General features: G+C 42.8%; 1 protein-coding gene across 4 annotated transcripts in view; it reads right to left on the bottom strand.

The window, feature by feature from the left end:
- Positions 1-25971, bottom strand: part of LOC143143190 (monocarboxylate transporter 10) — a 230027-nt gene that overhangs the window by 104127 nt on the left and 99929 nt on the right. For all 4 annotated transcript variants that reach the window (XM_076304199.1, XM_076304198.1, XM_076304200.1 and 1 more), the window contains exons 5-6: positions 14273-14383; positions 12510-12683 (exon numbers count right to left, since the gene is read on the bottom strand). In XM_076304199.1, the coding sequence (XP_076160314.1) occupies positions 12510-12683; positions 14273-14383 (285 nt within the window). The remainder of the gene's footprint in view (positions 1-12509; positions 12684-14272; positions 14384-25971) is intronic.

Here is a 25971-nt window from a genome sequence, read left to right as displayed (position 1 = left end):
AATATTGTGTATTAATCGTTTTAAACAGAATATTGTCAGTAAATTCCATTATTAATTAACAGTATATTGTTAATAAATAATTTTAATGCTCGTTACTGCACGTACGATCAACTGCTCACGATGATACGGGTCATTCGTCGATTGAACATTGCTGATGTTTGAACTAGCAGCTTAAGCAGACCGATGATGCAAATGGGTTAATAAAGTGTCCGTGAAAGTCGTAAATATTTGATCGTCCGATAGAAACGTATCTCGATTCCTTTTCCTTTCAGGTATTCCACGGGGATATACATTTCGAAGCGTCTCGGGGCGGATTTCATCGCGTCGAGGCTTTCACGTGGCACCGCGAATGGAAATTCTCTCCGCGTCGTTTTCCGCGATCGGTGGACGAAAAAAAAGAAAAAGAAAAAAGAAAAAAAATGTGTCGGAGTGGGGGTTCTGTAGGACATCGAGAATCCGGGGAACGCCATTAACATCGCGAAAACGTGTCCCGGCGTGAACAATCGCCGCGCGTTATTTAAAAGCGAGCATCGGGTCACGTTCGTGATATTTAAATGAAAACTACCGGATGGATTCGCGTGGGCCGTAGCCTCGATTTTCAACACACCGCGCGAATTACACGGGGACCGTGCCCGTGAACGGTTCACACGACCTGTTTCGTAAGTTCCGCGGGGAAGAAATGAAAAATTTCCGAATCCGAAAGAGGATTACGAGGAACGCTAGAGAAAGACGATAACTTGAAAACGGGAACGGAATACTCGTTGGGTTTCCGTCCCCTGTGACTTCGGTTTTCAAATATTTACCCTTCCGTGCTCACCGAGACCTCTGGAACTTTATGTTCTCGTCGAAAGTAAATCTTCAACTTCTGTAAATCAAATACAAAACTACCAGGAGTAATTAATCGTTTCACGGCGCGAGTATTTGTGCTGCTATTGTAAATAAAGTTTCTTTTTTTTTTTTGTTCGATATCGTGTAGCAATTACCACATAGAGACGAAGATTCGTTAAGAGTTCTTCGTACGAACGAAAACCGATCGAATTCTTGCGAAAGAAGAGATCGTTGAACGCGGCGAGATTTTCACGAAGCAATTATTTTTTTTTAATTTCCAGTGCGATTTTAGACTCGGCCCGCGTGTCTCACTTGTCGCTCGTTACCTCTGCATCGTTTGTAAATACTGACAGAGGTATTACCACTCTTCCGTCCCTGTGTCGATAATCGAAACCGACTGAAACGCGTAATACCATTGTCGATGCACGCGATCGTCGAAGCGAGTGGAACTAACGAGCGTTGGTCAGACGCGCCGGTCGAATCGCACTCGATCGCCTCGAGGATATTCTCGAGATCGATTTTCTGGGAAACGAAGCGTCGCGCGGGAAAAAAAAGAAAAAAAAAAAATTCTTCAGGTTTTCGATTCACTTTTTCGCGAAGAATCACCTACAGTCGTTGAAGTTTACGAGGTGTCCTATCGAACGTGAACGAGTAAATTGAATCTCGAAGTATCGAAAAAGAAGGTTCTGTAAACTTTCGAAGTGTCTGTACTGTTTGTCTGACTCGTGACAAGGTTCTACCACGTCCTCGCGATCTGTGCAGAGTATTATTTTATTTCTCTCGCCGTGAGTGAATCCTATTCCACTTGTCTGACCAGTTACTTTCACTCGTCTGATCAAGGACACACCTTGTACTACTTGACAGATTGCTGACGGACTTGTTCCACTTGGTCTTCGGAGAATTTTGTAAATGAATTTTAAATGTTGATACGCAACGACGCTGGAAAAAGAATAATTATTTTGCAGAAAATCTCGTCACGGAAAAATTCGATCTAAAAAGTATGAAAAAAAAAATATTTTCCACTTTGATAATCTCTCTGTTATTCGTCTGATCCGTGACAGGATTCTTGCAGTCGGTGCACTTGCACTTGGTGCACTTTGCTACGTTCTCGCGGTCTGTGTGGAGTCTCATTCCACTTGTCTGACCAGTTACTTCCACTAGTCTGACCAGGGACACACCTTATACTACTTGACCGATCGGTGACGATCTCGTTCCACTTGGCGTTTGAAAAACCTAACTACGAAGAGTACGCTTTTTTTGTAAACAAATTCTGAATGTTGAAATTCAATTCCACTGGAAAAGGAAGCAATTGTTTCGAAAAAATCTCGTCACGCAAAAATTCGATCTCAAAGTATTAAAAAAAAATTGTTTCGTTTACTTTGAAAATCTCTACTATTTGCCTGACCCGTGACAGGGTTCTACCACGTTCTCACGGTCTGTGTGGAGTCTCATTCCACTTGTCTGACCAGTTGCTTCCACTCGTCCGACCAGGGACACACCTTATACTACTTGACCGATCGGTGACGATCTCGTTCCACTTGGCGTTTGAAAAACCTAACCACGAAGTGTACGCTTCTTTTGTAAACAAATTCTGAATGTTGAAATTCAATTCCACTGGAACAAGAAGCAATTGTTTCGAAAAAATCTCGTCGCACAAAAATTCAATCCCAAAGAATCAAAAAAAATTGTTGCGTTCACTTTGAACATCTTTCTAATATTTGTCTGACCCGAGACAGGGTTCTACCACGTTCTCACGGTCTGTGCAGAGTCTTATTCCACTTGTCTGACCAGTTGCTTCCACTCGTCCGACCAGGGACACACCTTATACTACTTGACCGATCGGTGACGATCTCGTTCCACTTGGCGTTTGAAAAACCTAACCTCGAACTATACGCTCTTTCTGTAAACGAATTCTAAATGTTAAAATATAATTGCCCTGGAAAAAGAATAATTGTTTTGCAGAAAATTTCGTCCCACAAAAATTCAATTTCAATGAATGAAAATAAATAATCGTTTCGTTCACTTTGAAAATCTTTCTAATATTTGTCTGACCCGTGACAGGGTTCTACCACGTCCTCGCGGTCTGTGTAGAGTCTTATTCTACTTATCTCGCCACGAGTAAACCCTATTCCACTTGTCTGACCAGCTACTTTCACACATCCTATACTACTTGATCGATTGTTGACAATTCTCGTTCCACTTGGCCTTTGAAGAATTTTGCAAACGAATTCTAAAAGTTACTATATTATTTTGTAGAAAATTTCCTCGCACAAAAATTCGATCTCAAAGTATTTAAAAAAGAAAAATATTTTCCACTTTGTAAATCTCTCTACTATTTATCTAACCCGTGCCAGTGTTCTACTACGTCCTCGCAGTCTGTGCAGAGTCTTATTCTACTTGTCTCGCCGCGAGTAAACCCTATTCCACTTGTCTGACCAGCTACTTTCACACATCCCATACTACTTGACCGATTGCTAATGGTCCCGTTCCACTTGGCCTTTGAAGAACTTTACAAACGAATTCTAAAAGTTACTATATTATTTTGTAGAAAATTTCCTCGCACAAAAATTCGATCTCAAAGTATTTAAAAAAGAAAAATATTTTCCACTTTGTAAATCTCTCTACTATTTATCTAACCCGTGCCAGTGTTCTACTACGTCCTCGCAGTCTGTGCAGAGTCTTATTCTACTTGTCTCGCCGCGAGTAAACCCTATTCCACTTGTCTGACCAGCGACAGGAGTTACTTCGGTTTGCCGTGCGTGGGACGGACCCTTTCACTGGTCCTACCGCAGACACACCCTACGCTACTCGGCCGATCGTGATACACGCTGGTAGCGACCGACGTCTCGGTTGTCTTAAAACCGAGAAGCGTCGGCGCTATGTATCTTTGGATACATCTTCGGTAACTCGAGACAGGAAACTCGCGGAGTCTCTCGCGCGGTGTTTCACTTCGCGGAGATTGAGTGCAAAGTTCATTCGCGTCGATGCATATCCCTCGACGTACCACCGTACGATACCATTTCGGGGAAAGTTTCGCGAAACTCTTCGCGAGCCGTGGAACGATCGAACGATTCCGAGAGATACGTTGAAGTGCACTTTGCATCGTCCGGGAAGATTAGCGTGTTGACATTTTTCAACAACGACGCTTCCGTATTTTAAACGACGACCTTTGTCACCCGATATCGCGACAAAGGTTCTAGGTCCCTGCTCGCCCTGTGCGTAAGGACGCGCGACTTCCGTATCGTTCACTGGGCAACGAGACTTCGTTGATCGGTCGTTCGAACGTTCAAAGTTAGTTAATCGACCGTGATATTTGTTTAACCAATAACGGGTTGGTGACCTTTACCGTGTTAGCTAAAAATACACGCGATCGATCCTTCGGTTGTTCTTCGACATTAGCTTGTTATTCTTGCCCGATGTTAGTCATCGTCTCGAATTCTTTCGTAGATTTATTAATTCCGGAATTTGTCGCCATTTCTACGTACGTGTTCACGGATTCTTGGGGGACGAAACGACGATTCGCGAGCGTGCAATTGTACGTAATACAATTCTCTGGAGATCGATAGAGGGTATTCCCGAAGTTTAATTCGTTTCATTGATCGAATCACCATTGTCCTAGTCTGTGCACGGTGTTCGATAAAATATGAACTTTTCTTGTACGTAGAGAATAATTCTTCGCGTGTATCGACGAGCTTTGAATATTTATCGAACGTTCGAAGGATCGCTACGTATCGCGAGAATCCGTGGAATCCGCGCGGCACTCTTTCGAGGGATAACCGGCATTTAAATTGTCCAAGTGGCCACGTCGCGAGTGAGTACTCGTCTAAACTCTAACAATCGTAGTGGCTCAAGGAAATACCGATCCTCGAATTCAACGTGGAACGTTTCGAGGGTCTCGAGGATTTTCCCGAGCTGCGTATACGATGTTTCTGTCGGAGCGAGCTGAAAAAAAATTGCACTCGGACCGACCAGAGATACAGAGATCGCGTCTGAGAGAGAGAGTTAAGTGCTCTGCGAAGCGTATGGAAAAATAATACGTAGGAACGAGTACGAATCGATTTGATGCTTACGGGCCGTTTACTCGTATCTTGAATCGCGTATTTCTTCGTCGAGGGAAAATGGAAAACAACCCACGAATTTTATCCACGTACGGTTTCTTTCTTCATTTTTATTTTATTTAATTTTTTTCCTTTGTCTAATTACACACGAAATTTGTCTTGCGAGACGAATTCGTTTAATACGCGTACCTTGCGATAATTATCGCGGCAACCTTCATTACTGGGTATTTTTAATTTAAACGCGCACCATCCAAGGGAAACGGAACACGATGTCGGAGTCCAGTAATTACTCATTAAAGGCAATTAATTGCGCCAATTAAAGCGATGAAACTCCTCGTCGAAATTTAATGTATCCCCCTGAAGTCTGCTGAAAACATTGACGCGATACCAATCGCGTGTAGGATTCCAGTGCTCCAAAATTTTCGCTCGAACTTTGGTAAATATCGACCGAGTAACCAAGAGGTTCGTGTGTATTTAGGGTAGAATAACACGTGTGTGTATATATATCGTTCGACGAATAATATTCGCGATCGTGCAAAGATCGCTTGTTTAAGATTGTTGGCAAATTGGTCGTCGGTGAAATTTCTTTTTAAAAAGTGCTTTACTTTAGGAAACGATCAGAATTTCCCAAATCGTAAATAGAGAACGTTAAGAGCGTGATCTTGGAATTATTATTTACGTGAGACGGTTGGTAATTGGTTAGATTCGAAATTGGTTTTTAAAAAATGCTTTACTTTAGGAAACGATTAAAATTTCCCAAATCGTAAATAGAAAATGTTAAAATTGTGATCTTGGAATGATTATTTACGTGAGATGGTTGGTAATTGGTTAGATTCGAAATTGGATTTTAAAAAGTGGTTTACTTTAGGAAACGATTAAAATTTCCCAAATCGTAAATAGAAAATGTTAAAATTGTGATCTTGGAATGATTATTTACGTGAGATGGTTGGTAATTGGTTAGATTCGAAATTGGTTTTTAAAAAGTGGTTTACTTTAGGAAACAATCAGAATTTTTCAAATGGTAAACAGAAAATGTTAAAATCGTGATCTTGCAATGATTATTTATGTAAGATGTTTGGTAATTGGTTAGATTCGAAATTGCTTTTTAAAAAGTATTCTACTTTAGGAAACGATTAGAATTTTCGGAACCGAGGTAAATTGAAAATATTAAAATAGTGATAATTTCCTAAACCGAGGTAAACTGAAAATGTTAAAATCGTGATAAATTTCTAAACCGAGGTAAACGGAAAATGTTAAAATCGTAATCGTGCAAAAATTGTTTACTCGATATGGTTAGCAATTGGTTACATTCGAAGCTAATTTCTAAAAAGTACTCCACTTTAGGAAATCATTAGAATGTTCAAAACCGAGGTACACTGAAAACGTTGAAATAGTGATAATTTCCTAAATCGAGGTAAACCGAAAACGTTAAAATCGTGATAATTTCCTAAACCGAGGTAAACTAAAAACGTCAAAATTGTGATAATTTCCTAAACCGGGGTAAACTGAAAACGTTAAAATCGTGATAATTTCCTAAATCGAGGTAAACCGAAAACGTTAAAATCGTGATAATTTCCTAAACCGAGGTAAACTAAAAACGTCAAAATTGTCATAATTTCCTAAACCGGGGTAAAATGAAAACGTTAAAATCGTCATAATTTCTTAAATGAAAGTAAACTAAAAACATTAAAATTGTGATAATTTCTTAAATCGAAGTGAACCAAAAACGTTAAAATCGTGATAGTACAAAGATTCTTCACTGGATACGTTCGGTAATCAATTACATTCGAATCTAATTTCTAAAAAGTACTGCACTGTAGAAAACCTTCGTAATTTCCTGAAACCGGGGTGAACTGAAAACGTTAAAATCGTAATAATCTCTTAAATCGAAATGAACCAAAAACATTAAAATCATGATAGTACAAAGATTCTTCATTCGATACGTTCGATAATCAATTATATTCGAATCTAATTTCGAAAAAGTACTGCACTGTAGAAAAGCTTCGTAATTTCCTGAAACCGGGGTGAACTGAAAACGTTAAAATCGTGATAATTTCTTAAATCGAAATGAACCAAAAATATTAAAATCATGATAGTACAAAGACTTTTCACTCGATACGTTCGATAATCAATTACATTCGAATCTAATTTCTAAAAAGTACTGCACTGTAGAAAACCTTCGTAATTTCCTGAAACCGGGGTGAACTGAAAACGTTAAAATCGTGATAATTTCTTAAATCGAAATGAATCAAAAATATTAAAATCATGATAGTACAAAGATTCTTCACTCGATACGTTCGATAATCAATTACATTCGAATCTAATTTCTAAAAAGTACTGCACTGTAGAAAACCTTCGTAATTTCCTGAAACCGGGGTGAACCTCGATTGTTAAAATTCGCCATAATTTCGTAAACGGAGACAGATCAACGTTCACTGCGACGATGTCACCGAAACGACAAAACCGCGTGCAATCGTCGCGAAAGAAAGTGCAGCATCGAGGAAACGTTTCGCAGGGAACGCGATTTATATCCGAGCGTGGACGCGTGTACATAAATTAAATAAACGAAACTCCATAACTCATCGGCTGGAACCCGCTCCCGGTGCTAGATTCCTTCGAAATATTTAAAATACGACTTGCTCGGGTCGCGAGGCGTCGTCGAGCGTGGAAAGATTGATGGCTGGTACCAGAAGAGGGTGGAGGTGGTCGTCGAAGTAGCCGCGATAAATTGCCTCAGCTTTGGGCTCAATATTGAAAGTATCGTAATTTTTACGTAACCCCCCCCCCCCCCTCCCTACCATAAATTACGCAGCGGTCCAGGGACGCGGAAACCACGTAAATATACCGATCGATCGAACTTTTCAACTCGCAGCGGTACGATGTATACTAGATAACTAAGTAGAGTAGGTCAACGATAAGCTCCTCGCCTCGCCGTTATCTATCAGCTGTCAGCCGTGGAAGTCCTATCGAATTGTTCGCGGTCTCTCGGCGGCCATTATTTTTCCACCGCCTTTAAATAAACCTCGACTTATCGAGGACTTCCGTATTTCGTGCATCATCGAGGGGGGGAAAAAAAAGAAGGAAAGAAACAAAAAAGAAGCCTCGTATCTTCTCCCGCCTTTTCCCGAGCCACTCTCGTCGCCGACCTTAATACCACCCTCTTCCCCCGGATGTCCCGATCGGCGGACCGCCCTAATGGACGCGTTAAATTTAGCGTACACGCGCAGCCAGCCACCGTCCGAAAACTTTCGAAGCTGCAGCTGTTTCCAAGAAATTTACGCGTACCCCTCCCCCAGGCTCCAGGGAAGAAACCGTGGAGCGAAGAACAGGGCGTTAACGAGCGTAGGAAATTAATATTTGATTCGTCTGGTCGAGGCGCGTTCACTTTTCCGTACACGGGCACGCGTTTGGAATTTCTCGAATCATTCGGGCCGTTTGGACGTTAACCGAATACCGTGTACATAAAATATTCCACGGTTCGTGTTTCGTTGTTGGTCGATCTCGTTCCCATTCGGTATAACGGTTCGTCGCAACGTTACGCGCGATAAGGGTGAAATAAAATCGCATCGTTCGTTTCATCGCTCGTGGATTCATTTTTAACAACGAAACGAGCCGACCGAAAATTAAATCGTCGACACACACCGAACGAACCTTGAAATTGAACCACCGTATCGATGATGTTCGATGTTCGCGACGATTTATACAAGTATACAAGTAGATCCGTTCGCGTTATTGATACACTAACGCGGGACTCAACCGCGACGATTAATCCCCGCTAATAACGAGTATATTTTCAAAACGGTACGAGTAATGTTTATTTAAGCCGTTTAAAACACCTCGGGCGTAATCTCCGCACAAAACGGCCGAGTTACGATGCAAACGTTCCACCGGTTCACGGTGAACCGTGTACGTAATTACGTTGGTGAAAAACTACGTCGTTCGCGAGTATTTAAATTTCCCTGTTTATCGAATCGTTGAATAAATATACAGTGGACCGCGTCGTTTCGTTCCTGAAAGATTTCCAAGTGCATTCGTACGCTGCACCGTACAATAATTGCATTCGAGGAAATTACGCGCCCGATGAGAGACCGTGAACGTTTTCTCGATCGTTAATTTCCCGAAACTAGATCGTTTTAGCGATCGTCGCGTATCGTTGGTAGATTACGTAAAACTTCACAACCGGATTGATGCTTCGCGAGCAAATATTACCCGCCTGGGGACCTTGCGGTAAGAAAGTTGAAAAAATCGCGCCACGAGGTAACCATTTTCTACGATGGAAGCGTAGTTTGTACCGCGAGATTGATCGTCGTTCTTCGAAGATGGCGCGCGGCAATTTTCGAGAGAAGTTTCCACGGGAAGTTCTTCAAGCGTCGGGAGACTTTTCGAAAAGAAGAAAAAAAACTAAAGAAAGAAAAAAAAGGAAGAATCGACGATTTCTTACGAAGAAAGTGGAACGAAATTCGCGTCACGTCTCGCTCGATTGCTTTCCCGATCCGTCGTAAAGGGGAAGAAGAAAAAAAGAAGCGATTATTTAAAATTTCATCCAGGCCCTATTATTAAATAATCTACCCCCTCCACTGGTCATGATTTCTCGCGCGACGTTACGTACATTTAAAACCATTCCGCGACGAAAGGATCTCCTTTTGGTTGCAGTTCGCGTGCAACCTTGCACCGTGAACGCAGCGTGGATGAAAGCTCGCGTTTTACTTCGAAAGGGCACGTGTGGTTTGTTTCGCGCGGCGAGGCGAGCTTTAACGAAATAATTCGCTCGTGATAAGGAAACGAGGTAACTCGCGCGTATTGCTACGACGATTCGCGCGGCGAGTGGACGCGAAAGGTGCAAATTAAACGCGAAAGGTGCAAATTAAACGCGAAAGGTGCACCGCGAGTGTTCGAGAATTGGCTCGTTTCGTCGTGCGAGAAATTCACGATGCTCTATGTGATTGGTAGGATCCGAGAATTTCGAACTGAACGCGTACGGTTCATTAGACAATAGTCTAACGAAGTATAGTTCACTTTATTTAGTCTAATCGTGTATACAATAGTATACATTAGAAAATATTGTTGTTTTTCTCTCTTCGAATCACTTGAGAAGAGATCTTTGAGTGATTGATCCTCGTACGAGCCCCTAAATAACTATTGTACTCGTGCGTGGTTTATGGATATATATATATATATATATATATATATATATATATATATATATATATATATTTATTATAAATTACAGTGATAATAGTGTTAGACGTAGTGTCGGTGGTTAGTTTCGCTTGGTACGTCTTGCAATTGTCTCGTCTTATCGTCTTTTCAGTCATACTGTCCGCGACACACTCTTCGGGCATACTCCCGTCGTCATACTTTGTCATACTGTGTCATACTGTCTCATACTGTCTCATACTGTGTCATACTGTCTCATACTGTGTCATACTTATACTGTGTCACACTGTCTCACACTGTCTCACACTGTGTCATACTGTGTCATACTGTCTCATACTGTCTCATACTGTCTCATACTGTGTCATACTGTCTCATACTGTGTCATACTGTGTCATACTGTCTCATACTGTGTCATACTGTCTCATACTGTGTCATACTGTGTCATACTGTCTCATACTGTGTCATACTGTGTCATACTGTCTTATACTGTGTCATACTGTCTCACACTGTCTCATACTGTGTCATACTGTGTCATACAGTGTCATACAGTGTCATACTGTCTCATACAGTGTCATACTGTCTGTTTCTTAACGTTCTTCTCGCGCTCTATATAGTCATTCCCATTAATTCTCTTTCATTCCAATCCTCAGTCTCTCACTTGAGACATTCGGTCATGTTCGGCCATCCTAATCGTTCGTCTTTCCCAAACACACTTCGCTTTCTCCGAACCACATGTATTCCCTTTCATCCCCATGCATTCTCACGCTCGGTCGTCGCGCAAGAGCAAGACCCCCTGTAAAGGATACTCGTGCCTTCCAAGAAAGCTAGCGGACCGATCGGCGCCAAATGTTTAGTTTAAATTAAATCCGACCGCGCGCGTTATCTTGTTTAGGCCTATGCTCGAAGCAGGCCTAAACGGACGCGGAAAATCCGATACTACGCAATAGAATAGTCTAACGAAGTATAGTTCACTTTATTTAGTCCAATCGTGTATACAATAGTATATATTAGAAAATATGAGAAAGAGAATTTAGAAAGAAACAAAAATAGGAAAATTGTACCTGTAAAAAATATCGGTCACCGTCTATAGATTATCCTACGAGCGTTACGAATAACCGTGTTATATATCAGAGGTAATAAAACGTAGCTTCTTCGTGAAAATAAAACAAGTTCCAATACAGTTCCTACCAGGTTTTTCGAATATATCGAAGGATACGGTTTAAACCGTGTGAAATTATATCGTTATTCGATTTCTCTCCCGATCGTTTAGCAACGATTCACGAAACTTTGTGAAAAATATAGTTTCTGTCGGAACGAATGCAACAACGATCTTAAGGGTGCCAGATGTCGATGTCAGTTTTAAGAACTGTCAAGGGTTTGGCCGTTTTTCCATTTGGCTTTTCTTTTCAGTCGAGTTCCAAGTACAGAGTCGGAAAGAAACAGGCAGTTTGAATTTATTTAGAATACACTGATGTACTATATATCGAACTAATGGAACCGAAAAGGTCCTCAAAAGTGGCTAAACGTGGTCTGTTGCAACTGGTAAAATAGTTGACTCGGTGATAGTTGACAGTCGCGACTCACGTATTATTCCTTGCTTGTGTCGCGTAATAATTAAGGATTTGATACAAAAAATGTTGATCTCCAACGGGAGATCGAACTTTTTACTATTCTCTTTTGTATTATACTTTAATTGCGGTACCGTTGGTCACAGATTCGTGCAAATCTAATCACGGGTCAAGACTGATCTCCTATGTGTCGATACGGTTTTTATATCTGTTCTTCTTCTGAGTGTCCTGCGTTACGTAGGGAGTGTGTCATTATGGGAACGGAAGGAGTCTCATGAGTTATTATGGGAACGTGTGCAAAAGGAATTTCGGTTATCAACGGTCTGTCGTATGGAGTGCGTTGTTATGGGAGCGGAAGGAGTCTCATGAGTTGTTATTGGAACGTGTGCAAAAGGAATTTCGGTTATCAGCGGTATGGAGTGTCGTGCGTTGTTATGGGAGCGGAAAAAGTCTCATGAGTTGTTATGGGAACGTATGCAAAAGGAATTTCGGTTATCAGCGGTCTGTCGTATGGAGTGTCATGCGTTGTTATGGGAGCGGAAAAAGTCTCATGCGTTGTTATGGGAGCGGAAAAAGTCTCACGAGTTGTCATGAGAACGTATGCAAAAGGAATTTCGGTTATCAGCGGTCTGTCGTATGGAGTGCGTTGTTATGGGAGCGGAAAAAGTCTCACGCGTTGTCACGAGAACGTGTGCGAAATGTTATCGGTTTTTGGTACGGTTACACTTGGATGCAAACGGGTTAAATAACAAAGAGCTTGACCTACGGCGACAGGCCGTTGCTCTACTCCGTGCAGATTATTTCTCTGATAAACACGAAACGCAGACACGCCATAAAACGCAGCTTCGAGCCTCTACAAGAAGGAAAGTGGAAGTTTAGCAAGGAACGAAAGACGTACCCAAATCCATGAGATGCTCCTCGCCGAAGTGTCGCGCGGCGTGAACGTGAAGAAGCCCGAAAGCGAGCTGCATACCCGTGGTGAGCAACAGGGCGAGGAAACCGGCTGCGCAGACCAACCAACCCCAGCCACCCTCTGGATAGAAATGCGTTCGCATGCCGGCGACGTCTATGCCTGAAGGGAAAGATTATACTCTTTTACGATTCGTCGTTAAAATCGCGCCGCGACGCCGTTGCCCTCGTTAACGCGGACAATCGCGTCACGGCGAACAATCCACTGGCTCTCTCTGTTCCGTTTTAACTGTCCACGTTGTAATAAATTACGACGGTGTTCTATGAACGGTTTACGCGGTCGAACGCGGACAAGATAGGGTCACGCGAGGTGCGTTTAAGAGTAATCGAAACCGCGGAGAGATCTTCCCGTGTTGTTTTTATTTTTTGTGTTTATTTATGTGTAGTTGGCATATAGTATATAGTATATATTATATAGTATATATTATATATGTTCAAGCTTTCAACAGCTCGAGTGCACTTCGACACGGTTAACGATATTAACCCTTTCCACTCGAGAGACGAGCCTCGAGTTAACTTAATTCGGTGTACTTCCTCCTCCAATTTGGAACCATCGCGTTTTGGAATTGAAATTAAAATTTAAATACTACTTTCTCGTAAGATGTAAACGTATGTGAATAGATATGTGTAAATGAACATACGTATATGAAACGTTGAAATGTTAAAATACCGTTTAATTGCCCCGAATCGTCGATAACCCTTTCCACTCGAGAAACGATCCTCTAGTTAACTTAATTCGGTGTACTCCAATTCGGAGAACCATCGCGTTTTGAAATTGAAATTAAAATTTAAATACTACTTTCTCGTAAGATGTAAACGTATGTGAATAGATATGTGTAAATGAACATACGTATATGAAACGTTGAAATGTTAAAATACCGTTTAATCACTTCGATAACCCTTTCCACTCGAGAGACGATCCTCGATTGTCACTTAATTAGGTGTATTTCCCTCCAATTTGGAAAACCATCGCGGTTTGGAATTTAAATTAAAATTCAATTACTACTTTTCTTGTAAGTTGCAAATATGTATGTGAAATTTTGAAACGAAAATGTTTCGTTTGAAATTAGACGATTCGAAGGATTTTGTTAAGGTGCTAGTTTCTGGTAGCAGGAAATTTTCGAGTGCAAAGGGTTAACGGATCCTCGAGTTACGGAGTAACACGATACGCGTGAACTTTAGAATTCTTAGGGACGATACCGTGAGATTCTTATTTGAAAATTTCTACGAAAATATATTTACGAATCATAAATTCAAAGCACGATTGATCCAAGAAGGAATTTAACCCTTTGAACTCGAGAGAAGTGTACTATTAAGTGTACTATATTCAATCGACGAAAACCTGGAGGTTTGGAATTGAAATTGGCATTGAAACATTACGTTCTCGTAGAATGTAAACGCGTGTACGCGAAGTATATAAAAATCTTTCGTTCTACATTCATTGTACAACTTAAAGGATTCTCTCTAGACGTCGGTTTCCGGTAACAAAGAACCCTCGAGTGCAAAGGGTTGAACGATTATCTCGATTCTCGAAATTGTTTCGAGGATGTTCCCTTGAAAGCGTAATTGAGCGAGAAGAGAGAAAGAAGAAAAAAAAAACTATGAACCGGACGCTTCGGTTGGCAACACGGACGAGATATTAGCTCGTTCAACGAAGAGGAGCCTAATTTCTGCACGCATTAACGTCCGTACCTGGCCGACGAAACGCCGGCACGCAGCGATGAAGGCTCCTCAGGTCTCCGAGTACCCAATTATTGTTGCCAGCTATGCTCCCTTCGGGGTCCATGTAACGCATCCGAGTGTCTGTGAAAAGAAAAGGAGAACGTTCTAAAAGGTGGCGAGAAACGTCGACGCGCGAACTTCGAGCGAGCGAGCGAGTAAGCGAGCAAGCGAGTCTTTTCCTCGGCGCCGTTTCGATGCAAATCGAGATCGTCGCGCTCGGATTAAGCCCCGCGTTCGTCCCGCCCACCGCCGGGATTACGTTCCGTCTGTTTTTGCGTAATTCGACGATATATTTGCAGAACTTAATTATACCGAGAACACGCTAACGGATGCGACCAATGAATTTACGTCGCGGCTTGCACCGGGCTCCGGTTAAGCCGGTATACGACGATAAAGATAAATACTGTTCGCGGTGAAATTGGCATTATTAAAGCAAACGATGGACCATCCGGGTGTATTTAAGACGACGCTTACGAAACGTCGTAAACTCGGTGATTAAGCCTCGGGAGGGAATAATTGCGTCGCGAGATACGCGTCGAGCTCAGATACGATTTCGAAACATCGAAAGAAAAGTTTCAGGGTACAACTTTCAAATCACTGTACTATTTGTCCGACAGGTGACAGGCTGCTATTACGTTCTCACGGTGTGGGTTTTGTCCAATTTTTCTCGCCACCAGGGAAACCTATTCCACTTGTCTGACCGGGGACTGTCCCTTGTCCGACCAGGGACACGTATTATACTACTTGACCGATCGGTCTCGTTTCACTTGGGCTTTGAAGAAACTAAACTCGAAGTGTGGGCTTCTTTTGTAAACGAATTCTGATTGTTGAAATTCAATTGCGCTGGGAAAAGAATAATTGCTTCGTGAAAATCTCGTCACGTGGGGATTCAATCTTGAAGTGTACAAAAAAAATTGTTTCGTTCACTTTGAAAACCTCTGTATCATTTGTCTGGCCCATGACAGGGTTGTACTACGTCCTCACAGTCTGTGCAAAGTCTTATTCCACTTGTCTGACCAGCGACTTTCCTTTGTCTGGCCAAGGACACACCTTATACTACTTGACCGATCGGTCTCGTTTCACTTGGGCTTTGAAGAAACTAAACTCGAAGTGTGGGCTTCTTTTGTAAACGAATTCTGATTGTTGAAATTCAATTACGCTGGGAAAAGAATAATTGCTTCGTGAAAATCTCGTCACGTGGGGATTCAATCTTGAAGTGTACAAAAAAAATTGTTTCGTTCACTTTGAAAACCTCTGTATCATTTGTCTGGCCCGTGACAGGGTTGTACTACGTCCTCACAGTCTGTGCAAAGTCTTATTCCACTTGTCTGACCAGCTACTTTCACTTGTCCGAACAAGGACACACCTTATGCTACTTGACCGATTGGTAACGGACTCCTTCCACTTGGTCTTTGAATAAATTAATCTCAAACTATACCCTTCTTTTGTAAACGAATTCTGAATGTTGAAATTCAATTGCACTGGAAAAAAAATAATTGCTTCATGAAAATCTCGTCACGCAAGGATTCAATCTCGAAGTATAAAAAAAAATTGTTTCGTTCACTTTGAAAATCTTTCTACTGTTTGTCTGAACAGTGACAGGGTTATATTACGTCTGTGCAGAGTCTTATTCCACTTGTCTGACCGTGAACAAACCCTATTCTACTTGACTGGCCACGAACAAACCCTATTCCACTTGTCTGACCACCGACTCTCCCTTGTCCGACCAAGGACGCACCTTATACCACTCGACCGATTGGTAACGGTCTCATTCCACTTGACCTTTGATAACCTAACCTACACGCTTCTTTGCTTTCTTTGCAAGCTAGTTGTGAATGTTAAAATGCAATTGTGCTGGAAAAGAATAATTACTTTGGGAATATCCTATCGCGAAAAAATCCAATCTCGAAACTCTCTACCACTTGTCTGACCAGTAACAGGGTTCTACTACGTCCTCATCTTATTTCACTTGTCTCACCAAGAGTAAACCCTATTCCACTTGTCTGACCAGGGACACACCCAATACTACTTGACCGATCGGTGACGATCTCGTTCCACTTGGCCTTCGAAGAACCCAATCCATTTACGCTAGAAGAGAATAATTTTCAAAAATCTCTTCACGTGAAATTTAATCTCGAAACATTGAAAAAAATATTTCTTCGTCCTCTCTGAAAACCTCTCTACTATTTATTCAACTCGTGGCAAAGCTCTGCTACGTTCTCACGGTCTGTGCGAAGTCTCATCCCACTTCACTTGCCACGAGCAAACCCTATTCCACTTGTCTGACCAGTGACTTTCCCTTGTCCGACCAAGGACACACCTTATACCACTCGACCGATTGGTAACGGTCTCATTCCACTTGACCTTTGATAATCTAACCTACATGCTTCTTTGCTTTCTTTGCAAGCTAGTTGTGAGTGTTAAAATGAAACTGTGCTGGAAAAGAATAATTACTTTGGGAATATCCTGTCGCGAAAAAATCCAATCTCGAAACTCTCTACCACCTGTCTGACCAGTAACAGGGTTCTGCTACGTCCTCACGGTCTGTACGGAATCTTATTTCACTTGTCTCACCGAGAGCAAACCTATTCCACTTGTCTGACCAGTGACTTTCACTCGTCCGACCAGGGACACACCCTACACTACTCGACCGACCGGTGATCGTCTCGTTCCACTTGGCCTTTGAGGAACTTAACCTCGGACTGAACGCTTTTTTCCGAACGAGTTCCAAATGCCGTTGGAGGGAAGAAAAAGAAAAATCTCCATTCGAGGGTGTGTGTATATTCATCGCCGAGAGACTCGGAAAATGTTCGCCGATGCCGCGAAGACGATTTCGACTCAACGTCGAGGCGGCGTATTTTCTTGACGCACCCTCTGCCTCGCGGCAGCTGGCAACGCTGCATCTGCATGCCACAGACAGGGGATGAAACGAGTTGAAAGAAATGAAGAGGAAAAAGAAGAGTCCAGAGGGCTAGATAAAAGTGCTCGTGAAAAGGTGATGCCGGTCGACATTGGAGGGGGCGAGGTGCGCCAGACCGTTGGTCGAGGGTTCGAGAAATCGGGTCGATGACATTCAACCGGGAGAGCTCGTGAAATTTTCGAAAATTTCCCGAGAACTCCGCGCCGAGTGGATTTCTTCTTTTTCTTTTTTTTTTTTCGAAATTTTTTCCACGACGAGGGTGATCGTCGATGACTCGAGGATACACCGAGGGACGATGGTAGCCCTAGATCTCGAGGTAGGATAATTTATTCGGTCCCCGAGCGTGTCTACGAACAAGGACGATCAAATTTTTCTCGCAAGAACGATCGTTTCCCCGTAGAGCGGAGAATCTACCCGGAACAACGGTGCACAATTTAAATTTCTATTTTTTCAGACGCTTGAAACAATTTTTTAGAGTCACGTCGCGCGCCAGTTCGCGCGAGCGTGCGTGCAAAACGGGGGGAAGGGGGAATTGGAAAGAAAAAATAGAGACGGGGATCAAAGCAACGGTGGAAAATAGAGAAAGGTGTGTGGCGTGCATTTTTAATTTCGCCCCGACTCCCGAGCCACGCTACTAAATATTCCCTTTTACCTTTTAGTTAATTACAACGTACAATGCCCGACAGAAGTAGTTATTTCACGCAGCCGGCTACCATCGAAATTTGTCTTTCCCGTGGCGATGAATTTTTTATCAATTCGAAGTCGAGTTTTAGCCGCCCGCGGTTTTTGCACTTTTATCGCGTTTCCCGTTCAATCTTTCTCCAACCGCGATGCCGAAAGCTCTACCTTAAAAAGAAAATGAAACGTCCACGCGGCCAGAAATATTTCATAAATTCTCCCTACTGAGAAATCCCCCGTCCCCTCGTTTCTTCGTCTTTTTAATTTTTTGGTCAATTTCAATTCAAAGAAGGAAAAACGTTGGCGAAGATTCGTTATTTTTAAACCGTTCCCCCGTTGCCCTCCGAAAGGGAAATTACCTTCCGGTAATTTACAAGAACGGAGGAACGATTTAGAATACTTTTCCTTTTTTGTTCTTTTTTAGAAAGCTCGAGAGGACATTAGCAACGCCACAATTCGCGATTAACCGCGAACCTACTTTATCGTCGAGCTTTATCATCGCGTAACACATTTCTGCGAACCTCTTGGAATTTTTTCAACCGAACAATCGAACGCGGAGTCCTCTATTTCTATCCAGTTTGCTTCCACAAACTTCGTGTGTTTGGTTTTTTTCAAGCCAGCGATCGTCGAAAGAAGTACCGTTTCAACTTCGCGAACAATGAAACTCATTAATGCGCCGCGGAACGGAGGAAACGAAACGGAACTTTTTCAGCCGGCCAAAGTAGCTGATAACACAATGCTGCAGGATGGGACTGCGAAAGCGAATTAGCAAAAGGGACGAAATATTCTTAATTACCCAGGACTGGTGAGAGAGAGAGAAAGAGAAAGAGAGAGAGATAAGCGCGGAAGTCGGCCAAAAATGGGCCGCGGGGTGAAAAATGAATCACGTGGATGGAGACCTTGTGTCAGAAGGGGCTGCTGGATAAATTGTGGACCTTCATGGCCGGTGAAATTGTCCCAAAAGGAATTACGAGGCTTTTTCGGCCGGTGGTAAGACACCGACGCCATAAATTATCCCGTTGATGCAAAACTGACGGGGATTGTGCCAAGATTCTCCAAGAGAGAAGTTAAGGGAATTTCACTATCAATTCTTTCCAACACTTCTCCCATCCAAAAGTATTCATCCCCTTCGTTCTTGAGTGAATATTAATTGATTCAATTGTCGAATACTTTTCGATTCAATTTCGATTCACTCGCTGGTTTCTCGTATCCAAATGTATTGTCTCTTCGTTTGTGAGTCAATATTAATTGATTCAATTATCGAATACTTTTCGATTCACTCGCTGGTTTCTCGTATCCAAAAGTATCTCTTCGTTCTTGAGTTAATATTAATTGATTCAATGATCTAATACTTTTCGATTCAATTTCGATTTACTCGCTGGTTTCTAGTATCCAAATGTATCGTCTTTTTATTCTTGAGTCAATATTAATTCATTCAACTATCGAATACTTTTCGATTCACTCGCTGGTTTCTCGTATACAAAAGTATCTCTTCGTTCTTGAGTCAGTATTCATTGATTCAATTATCCAATACTTTTCGATTCACTCGCTGGTTTCTCATATCCAAATCTATTTTTTTTTTCGTTCCTGAGTCAATATTAATTGATTCAATTATCGAATACTTTTCGATTCAATTTCAATTCTCTCGCTGCTTTCTAGTATTCAAAAGTATCGTCTTTTCATTCTTGAGTCAATATTAATTGATTCAATTATCGAATACTTTTCGATTCAATTTCAATTCCCTCGCTGCTTTCTCGCATCCAAAAGTGTCATCTTTTCGCACTTGAATCAATATTAATTGATTCAATTATCGAATAATTTCAATTCAATTTCAATTCGCTCGCTGATTTCTCATATACAAAAGTATTTATCTCTTCGTTCTTGAGTTAGTATTAATTGAATCAATTATCGAATAATTTCTATTCAATTTCGATTCACTCGCTGGTTTCTCATATCCAAATCTATTTATTTCTTCGTTCTTGAATCAATATTAATTGCTTCAATTATCGAACAACTTTCGATTCAATTCCGATTCGGTTGGTTCAACTGTTGGAGAATTGCGCAGAATATTGTATAAAGCGTGAAGCAACGATTTATTTCGATTTTTCCAGTTTACCGGTACAAGCTGCAAGGCGGAAGATGCGTTCCGATTGATATTTCGAGCTGAAATATGCGCGAACTTGACGGGAGATTTGTCAAAAATCGCACGGGAACGAGATCGCGAAACAAACAGGCGTGTCTACCGAGGACTCCGGTGGTTTCGCGATAACGCCGTTGGAAGCTGCAACGTCGTGGAATTTTAAAGGAATCCGATGATTTAGCTTTCGAAGCGAATTCGTCCGCCGTGACGTTGGGAGATCGTAGCTCCGTTGCCTCGGATCCACGAAACGATACACGTATCGTGCCAGTTCCCGAGAAAATTGTTTTCTCAGTGCCGTTCAGACGTTTCGCGACGCGTACGCGATTCTGTTCAAATACCACGCCGGTATTCGAATCTCTCTTGAATTCAATCCACCCGGCCATAAGGTAAGTATGCAACAAGTAATACGATTCAACTGTGCGAAAGATATCAGCCTCGTTGGGAAATTTAAGAAACCGTTCTATTACACGGTTCTTCCATCGGAGCGAGTAAATAAAATGTACCTCCAAGTATAACGTATTGTTACAAATATAACTGTCGTACCTTCGACGTTCGTTTACCGCGGAAAAGAATTTTTTTTCGCGTACGGTACGCTTCGCGCGAAAAGGGAATTCTTTTCGAAATCGATTCTGGAAGTGGATTTTGCTTTTAACTTTTCAAATGGAACACGGTATTTTACACAATTCTGCACTTAATGCAAAAGAGAAATTCGTGTAATTCGTTCCGTTGAATAATAAGTATTTACGAGCCACTCTACGCACGAGTGTGAAAAAATAACAGAAAACGAACACGGTCCGCCAGGCGAACAACGCTCCCGAGCGTTTCGTTCGAACAAATTTTTCCTGGCGCGGAGTAGTCGGTGACGGTAAATCGAGCGAAAAATGCAGAATATCTCCATCGAGCTACGTTTCACGTTCCCTGTATACTTGGCAGGCGGTAGCGATTACAACGGAGGACGTGTAGCGACTACCGATGTTGCGAGACGCGGTAGAGACGACGCTAAGTGTCACGAGATTTGGAAGCGACCACCCCAAGTATCGCGAGGCTTAGTAGTATCGCCCTTGAGTGTCGTGAGACACGGTAGCGGCGATTTAAACTGTCGTGAGACACGGTAGTGGCGATTGAAAGTGTCGTGAAACTCGGTAGCGACGATCCCTAGTATCACGAGACTCGAGAGCAACGAGCTCAAGTATCTTGAGGTATAGTAGCAATGCTATTAAGTGTCGTGAGACGCGGCAGCAACAATTTAAAGTGTCACAATACTCGGTAGCGATAATTCCAGTATCGTGAGACTTAGTAGCAACACGCTGCAGTATCGTGAGACTCGGTAGCAACGATTTAAAGTGTCGTGAGACACGGTAGTGGCGATTTAAAGTGTCGTGAAACTCGGTAGCGATGACCCCTAGTATCACGAGACTCGAGAGCAACGATCTCGAGTATCGTGAGGCTTAGTAGCAACTTCCTGTAGTGTCGTGAAACTCGGTAATAGCGATTTCAAGTGTCGTGAGACTCGGTAACGACAGTCTTAAGTATCGTGAGACATAGTAACAATACCCTCGAGTATCGTGAGGCTTAGTAGCAACGCCCTGTAATGTCGTGAAACCCGGTAGCAGCAATTTAAAATGTCGCGAGACTCGGTAACGACAATCTCAAGTATCGTGAGACTTAGTAGCAACGACCTCGAGTATCGTGAGACTCGGTAACGACGACCACGAGTATCACGAGATTCGAGAGCAACGACCTCGAGTATCATGAGGCATAGTTGCAACGCTATTAAGTGTCGTGAGACGCGGCAGCAACAATTTAAAGTGTCGTGATACTCGATAACGACAATCCCAAGTATCGTGAGACTTAGTAGCAACGCCCTACAGTGTCGTGAGACCCGGTAGCAGCGACGTAAAGTGTCGTGAGACACGGTAGCGGCAATTTAAAGTGTCGTGAGACCCGGTAGCGGCGATTTAAACTGTCGTGAGATGCGGTAGCGGCGTTTTAAAATGTCGTGAGACACGGTAGTGGCGATTTAAAGTGTCGTGAGACACGGTAGCGGAGATTTAAAGTGTCGTGAGACACGGTAGCGGCGATTTAAACTGTCGTGAGACACGGTAGCGGCGATTTAAACTGTCGTGAGACCCGGTAGCGGCGATTTAAACTGTCGTGAGACTCGGTAGCGACGACCCAAGTATCACGAGAGTCGATAACGACGTCACCAAAAACTGGAAACTCAATACAGGCGAACCCCCAGTGCCCCAGATCTTGCAGCTAATTTAAAAGAAGCGATAATTATTCGAAATTACCGTACACGAATCACTCCGCACAGGAGAATGTCGAACGAAAAAAAAAAGAAAAAAAAAACCAGAAAATAAATATCGAGTACCGGAGAAACAACAATCCGGTAGATTGGTTGATACAAATTTCCCCTGGCTCGGGGTACGGGGCGTGCGGCGATAAATCGAGCGAAAAATACAAAACTTTCCCATCGAGTCGGATATTTCGCTGGGAATTGCGCGCAAGCGGTCATCTACATAATGCGAACGAGCGGCGTAACGCCGCGAACGAATTCGAAATCGATTCCCCGGCGGTGACGACGAGTCGCGGCGTGCGCGATCGCGTCGAAAGAACCGGTTTGTCCAAGTGTCGAGAGCGTATTTGTCCGAGTTGAATCGAGTTTAGCCGCGCCTCGTTTCGAAAACTGGCGTCCGTTTATGCGTCACGGGGGGGGGGGGGGGGGGGGAGGGCGCGTCGCTGCGCCCGAGCCTTCTAAATTACACGCTGAATTAACGCGGATCAGCGTCCCGTCGGTCAATGGATTTCACCCGTCCGAACTCGCTCGTCGATCGCTTCACATTTTATTCCGCGGCCGGGTGTGCACGCTTCTTCTCCTCTTTTTTTTTTCCATCCCTCAGCGTTGCTTTTTTTTCACAGCGGCCAACTTGTTGAATTTTCTCGTTTTTCTCCCCCCCCCCCCCCCCCCGGTCTCTTTTTCAACGGTTTTTCACCCCATCGAAAGATACACGATCCTGTCACCGGTTGTGATAGGCGACTTGGCGGAACATCGTTTATTTTTCATCGGGACGCGCGAGATTTCGTCGTTCGTAGTGACAATCGAGCCCGCGGTGGGCACTCCATTTTTTTCCCACCAACGAGAACTACGCGCCAGTTGTGACGTGTTCTCGACCCGTTTACATTCGACTTGCTTTTTTTTTTTTTTTCTTCTTTTTACCATCGTATCCACCGTCGAGTGTCCCCTTTGTTACGAAATTTCGCGCCGAGAATCTGTTCATCGAATTACCCGCGAGACGAAGAACAACGATACTCGGTCCTCGTTCGAGTAAAAAATTATCCGAATTGGCCGAGATTCTATACAAAGCGTTCCAAGATAATCGGCGATCGATTATCCTCCTGAAAGTATCGCGTACGTACGTAACGAATTTCGATACTTTGATCGTTGTTTCCCATTGTAAATTATACAAATCTGTGTCGTGCAGTAAACAGGCCAAGGAAATAATTATACTTGAGATTCGATGCCGATTCTACAATAGATTTGTGGTATCGGATTTTCCGTGGCCGCTTGGGACTTTCTCATTTTTAACAATTTTCACTTCCAAGAATCCTCGGTTACCAACTAACGAACATTCCCATTCCAGGTTTCCCTTTCCTTCTACACAACTGTCCACCTCCCAGATTCCTCAACCAATAACATTTCGAACCGAACGTATAAAACGGAGGGTTGACACACGTAGGAAGACACAGTATACTACACAACAAGCCGAAAAGACACATACAAGTTCGAGGGTTACCAGAAGACACAAAGTTACACAAGAGCTCGACACAAGTGACAAGAGTTCGACAAACAGATTTCAACGAAACAGAAATCGGTGGCTAGAGCTCCATGGCTACTTTTCATGAAATATTCAACTCGCCAAATTTGTACAATTATTTAGGGGCTCGTACGGGAATCAATAACTAAGCACACTTGTCTAGCGATCCAAAAAAGACGAAACAACAATATACATAATATACATAATATACATAAATATACACCAACACACCGCACGAGTACAATAATTTGAAATTGACAATTTTGAACGCTCGTCCGGGATCGTCGGATTGTTACCTGCGCGATAATACGAACCGGTGTCCCCGAATCGTGTATTTATTCATCTCCGTGATGCAGGGCGTCTTTTTCCGCGCGATAAACTAGATCGCGAAGGAAACGACGCGGTGAATCTCGAGCATCATTTTACAGTGCCGTGACAAGCGAAGGAATAAACACAGACGTTCGAAATAAACTTCCCATGGAGGAATTGTACCGGTTCAGTGGCACGATCGACGACCGAGAAACGAGTCCCGTGGTTCACCGGTAGAACACTGTCCCCGCGTCCGACTCGAGGAAAAATCAGTGTCAGATGTCGTCAGCAGCTTTCCGCTGACTCCGAGAAGATTACAACGAGCTCGCGCGACGCACCAACATCGAAACAAATGTCATCTCTCCGCGTGAGCTGTTCTCCAGGGCGCGACACATAATCCAGAGCTGCCTGCCGGGTAATACATCTCTCGGTGTATCCGATTTATCCGAGTTTGCTTTCGGTCGAACCGTGAAACTTTCTCACTGGATAACGACGTGGCTCCGTTTAGCTGCTGGATCGTTATTACGAACATTCCGACGAAAATGGACGATAAACGGCAACAAGCACCAAACGAAATCTCGTATCTCGGTGACAACACCGAACGATGTCCACGAGTTTGAACCTGTCGAGGAAATTTCTTTTAATTGCAATGCGTAACATTAGAAAAGATTCTTTAAGAACGAAGATGAACGATAACAACAAGTACCAAACGAAATCTTGTATCTCGATGACAACACCGAACGATGTCCACCAGTTTGAACCTGTCGAGGAAATTTCTTTTAATTGCAATGCGTGAAATTCGAAAAGATTCTTTAAGAAACGAAGATGGACGATAACCAACAATAAGTACCAAACGAAATCTCGTATCTCGGTGACAACACCGAATGATGTCCACGAGTTTGAACCTGTCGAGGAAATTTCTTTTAATTGCAATGCGTAAAATTCGAAAAGATTCTTTAAGAAACGAAGATTCTTCGAGAAAGATCGTTATAACTTACTTTATTAATTCGCTTCGTTTTCTCGAACGAGAAACTTCAAACCGTTTATCAATGTTGGAGAAGTCGGTCGGTTTCGTCGTCGAATTTATTTTTATCCTCAATGCCACCGGTGCAAGTTCACGATAACCCCGGCGTGTCTTTCTTCCTCGTCGTGAAATCCTTATTGCGTCCCGCGTTCCTTTTTTCTTTTTTTTTTTCTATTTTCGTTCTCACAGCCACCGGTCAAATGGGTGATTTTTTAAACAATACAAAGCCCGGAGTTGCTTTCCTTTCAGCAGGGCACACCGTTCGAACCTGTTTCCTTTCTTCCGCGTCCACAAAGGCTGAACTTAATAAATTGCGCCGCGTTGAAAAGATCGAAGAAGCCAGAAGAACAAAAATCAATTCTACTCGACCGAACGTATTGTCTGTCGCAAGGGATCGCTTTAAACGATAAAGTCTCTCCCTTGAAATTTCCCCCGAAATTCGAGAGCTAATTTCTCGTTGACGACGTATCCATTTTCGGGTAGACAACGACCACGGAGAATAAGACATTCTCCAGACGCAAATAAAACGAGATAAATTCGGGAGAACGTTGAAACCGGTTGCGATCGTAAAACATTATTATCTTATTAACGAGAAAACGGAATCGAAGGTATAGAAAGTAAGGCGATCGCGTTACCCGGTTTCGAGAGACGTTCCGACCACTGACCTACTAAACTTCGCAATAACCGGAATTTCATAAATTATAATCGTGCCTCCTACTGAATACACGCCTGCAACGCAATGCCGCTTTACTTATAATTTGACACACTCCAGCGTTCCGT

This window comes from Ptiloglossa arizonensis, chromosome 2 (assembly GCF_051014685.1).
Source record: "Ptiloglossa arizonensis isolate GNS036 chromosome 2, iyPtiAriz1_principal, whole genome shotgun sequence".
NCBI lineage: Eukaryota > Metazoa > Arthropoda > Insecta > Hymenoptera > Colletidae > Ptiloglossa > Ptiloglossa arizonensis.
Note: the sequence above shows the minus strand (reverse complement) of the source record. Positions and strands in the feature narration are given on the sequence as shown.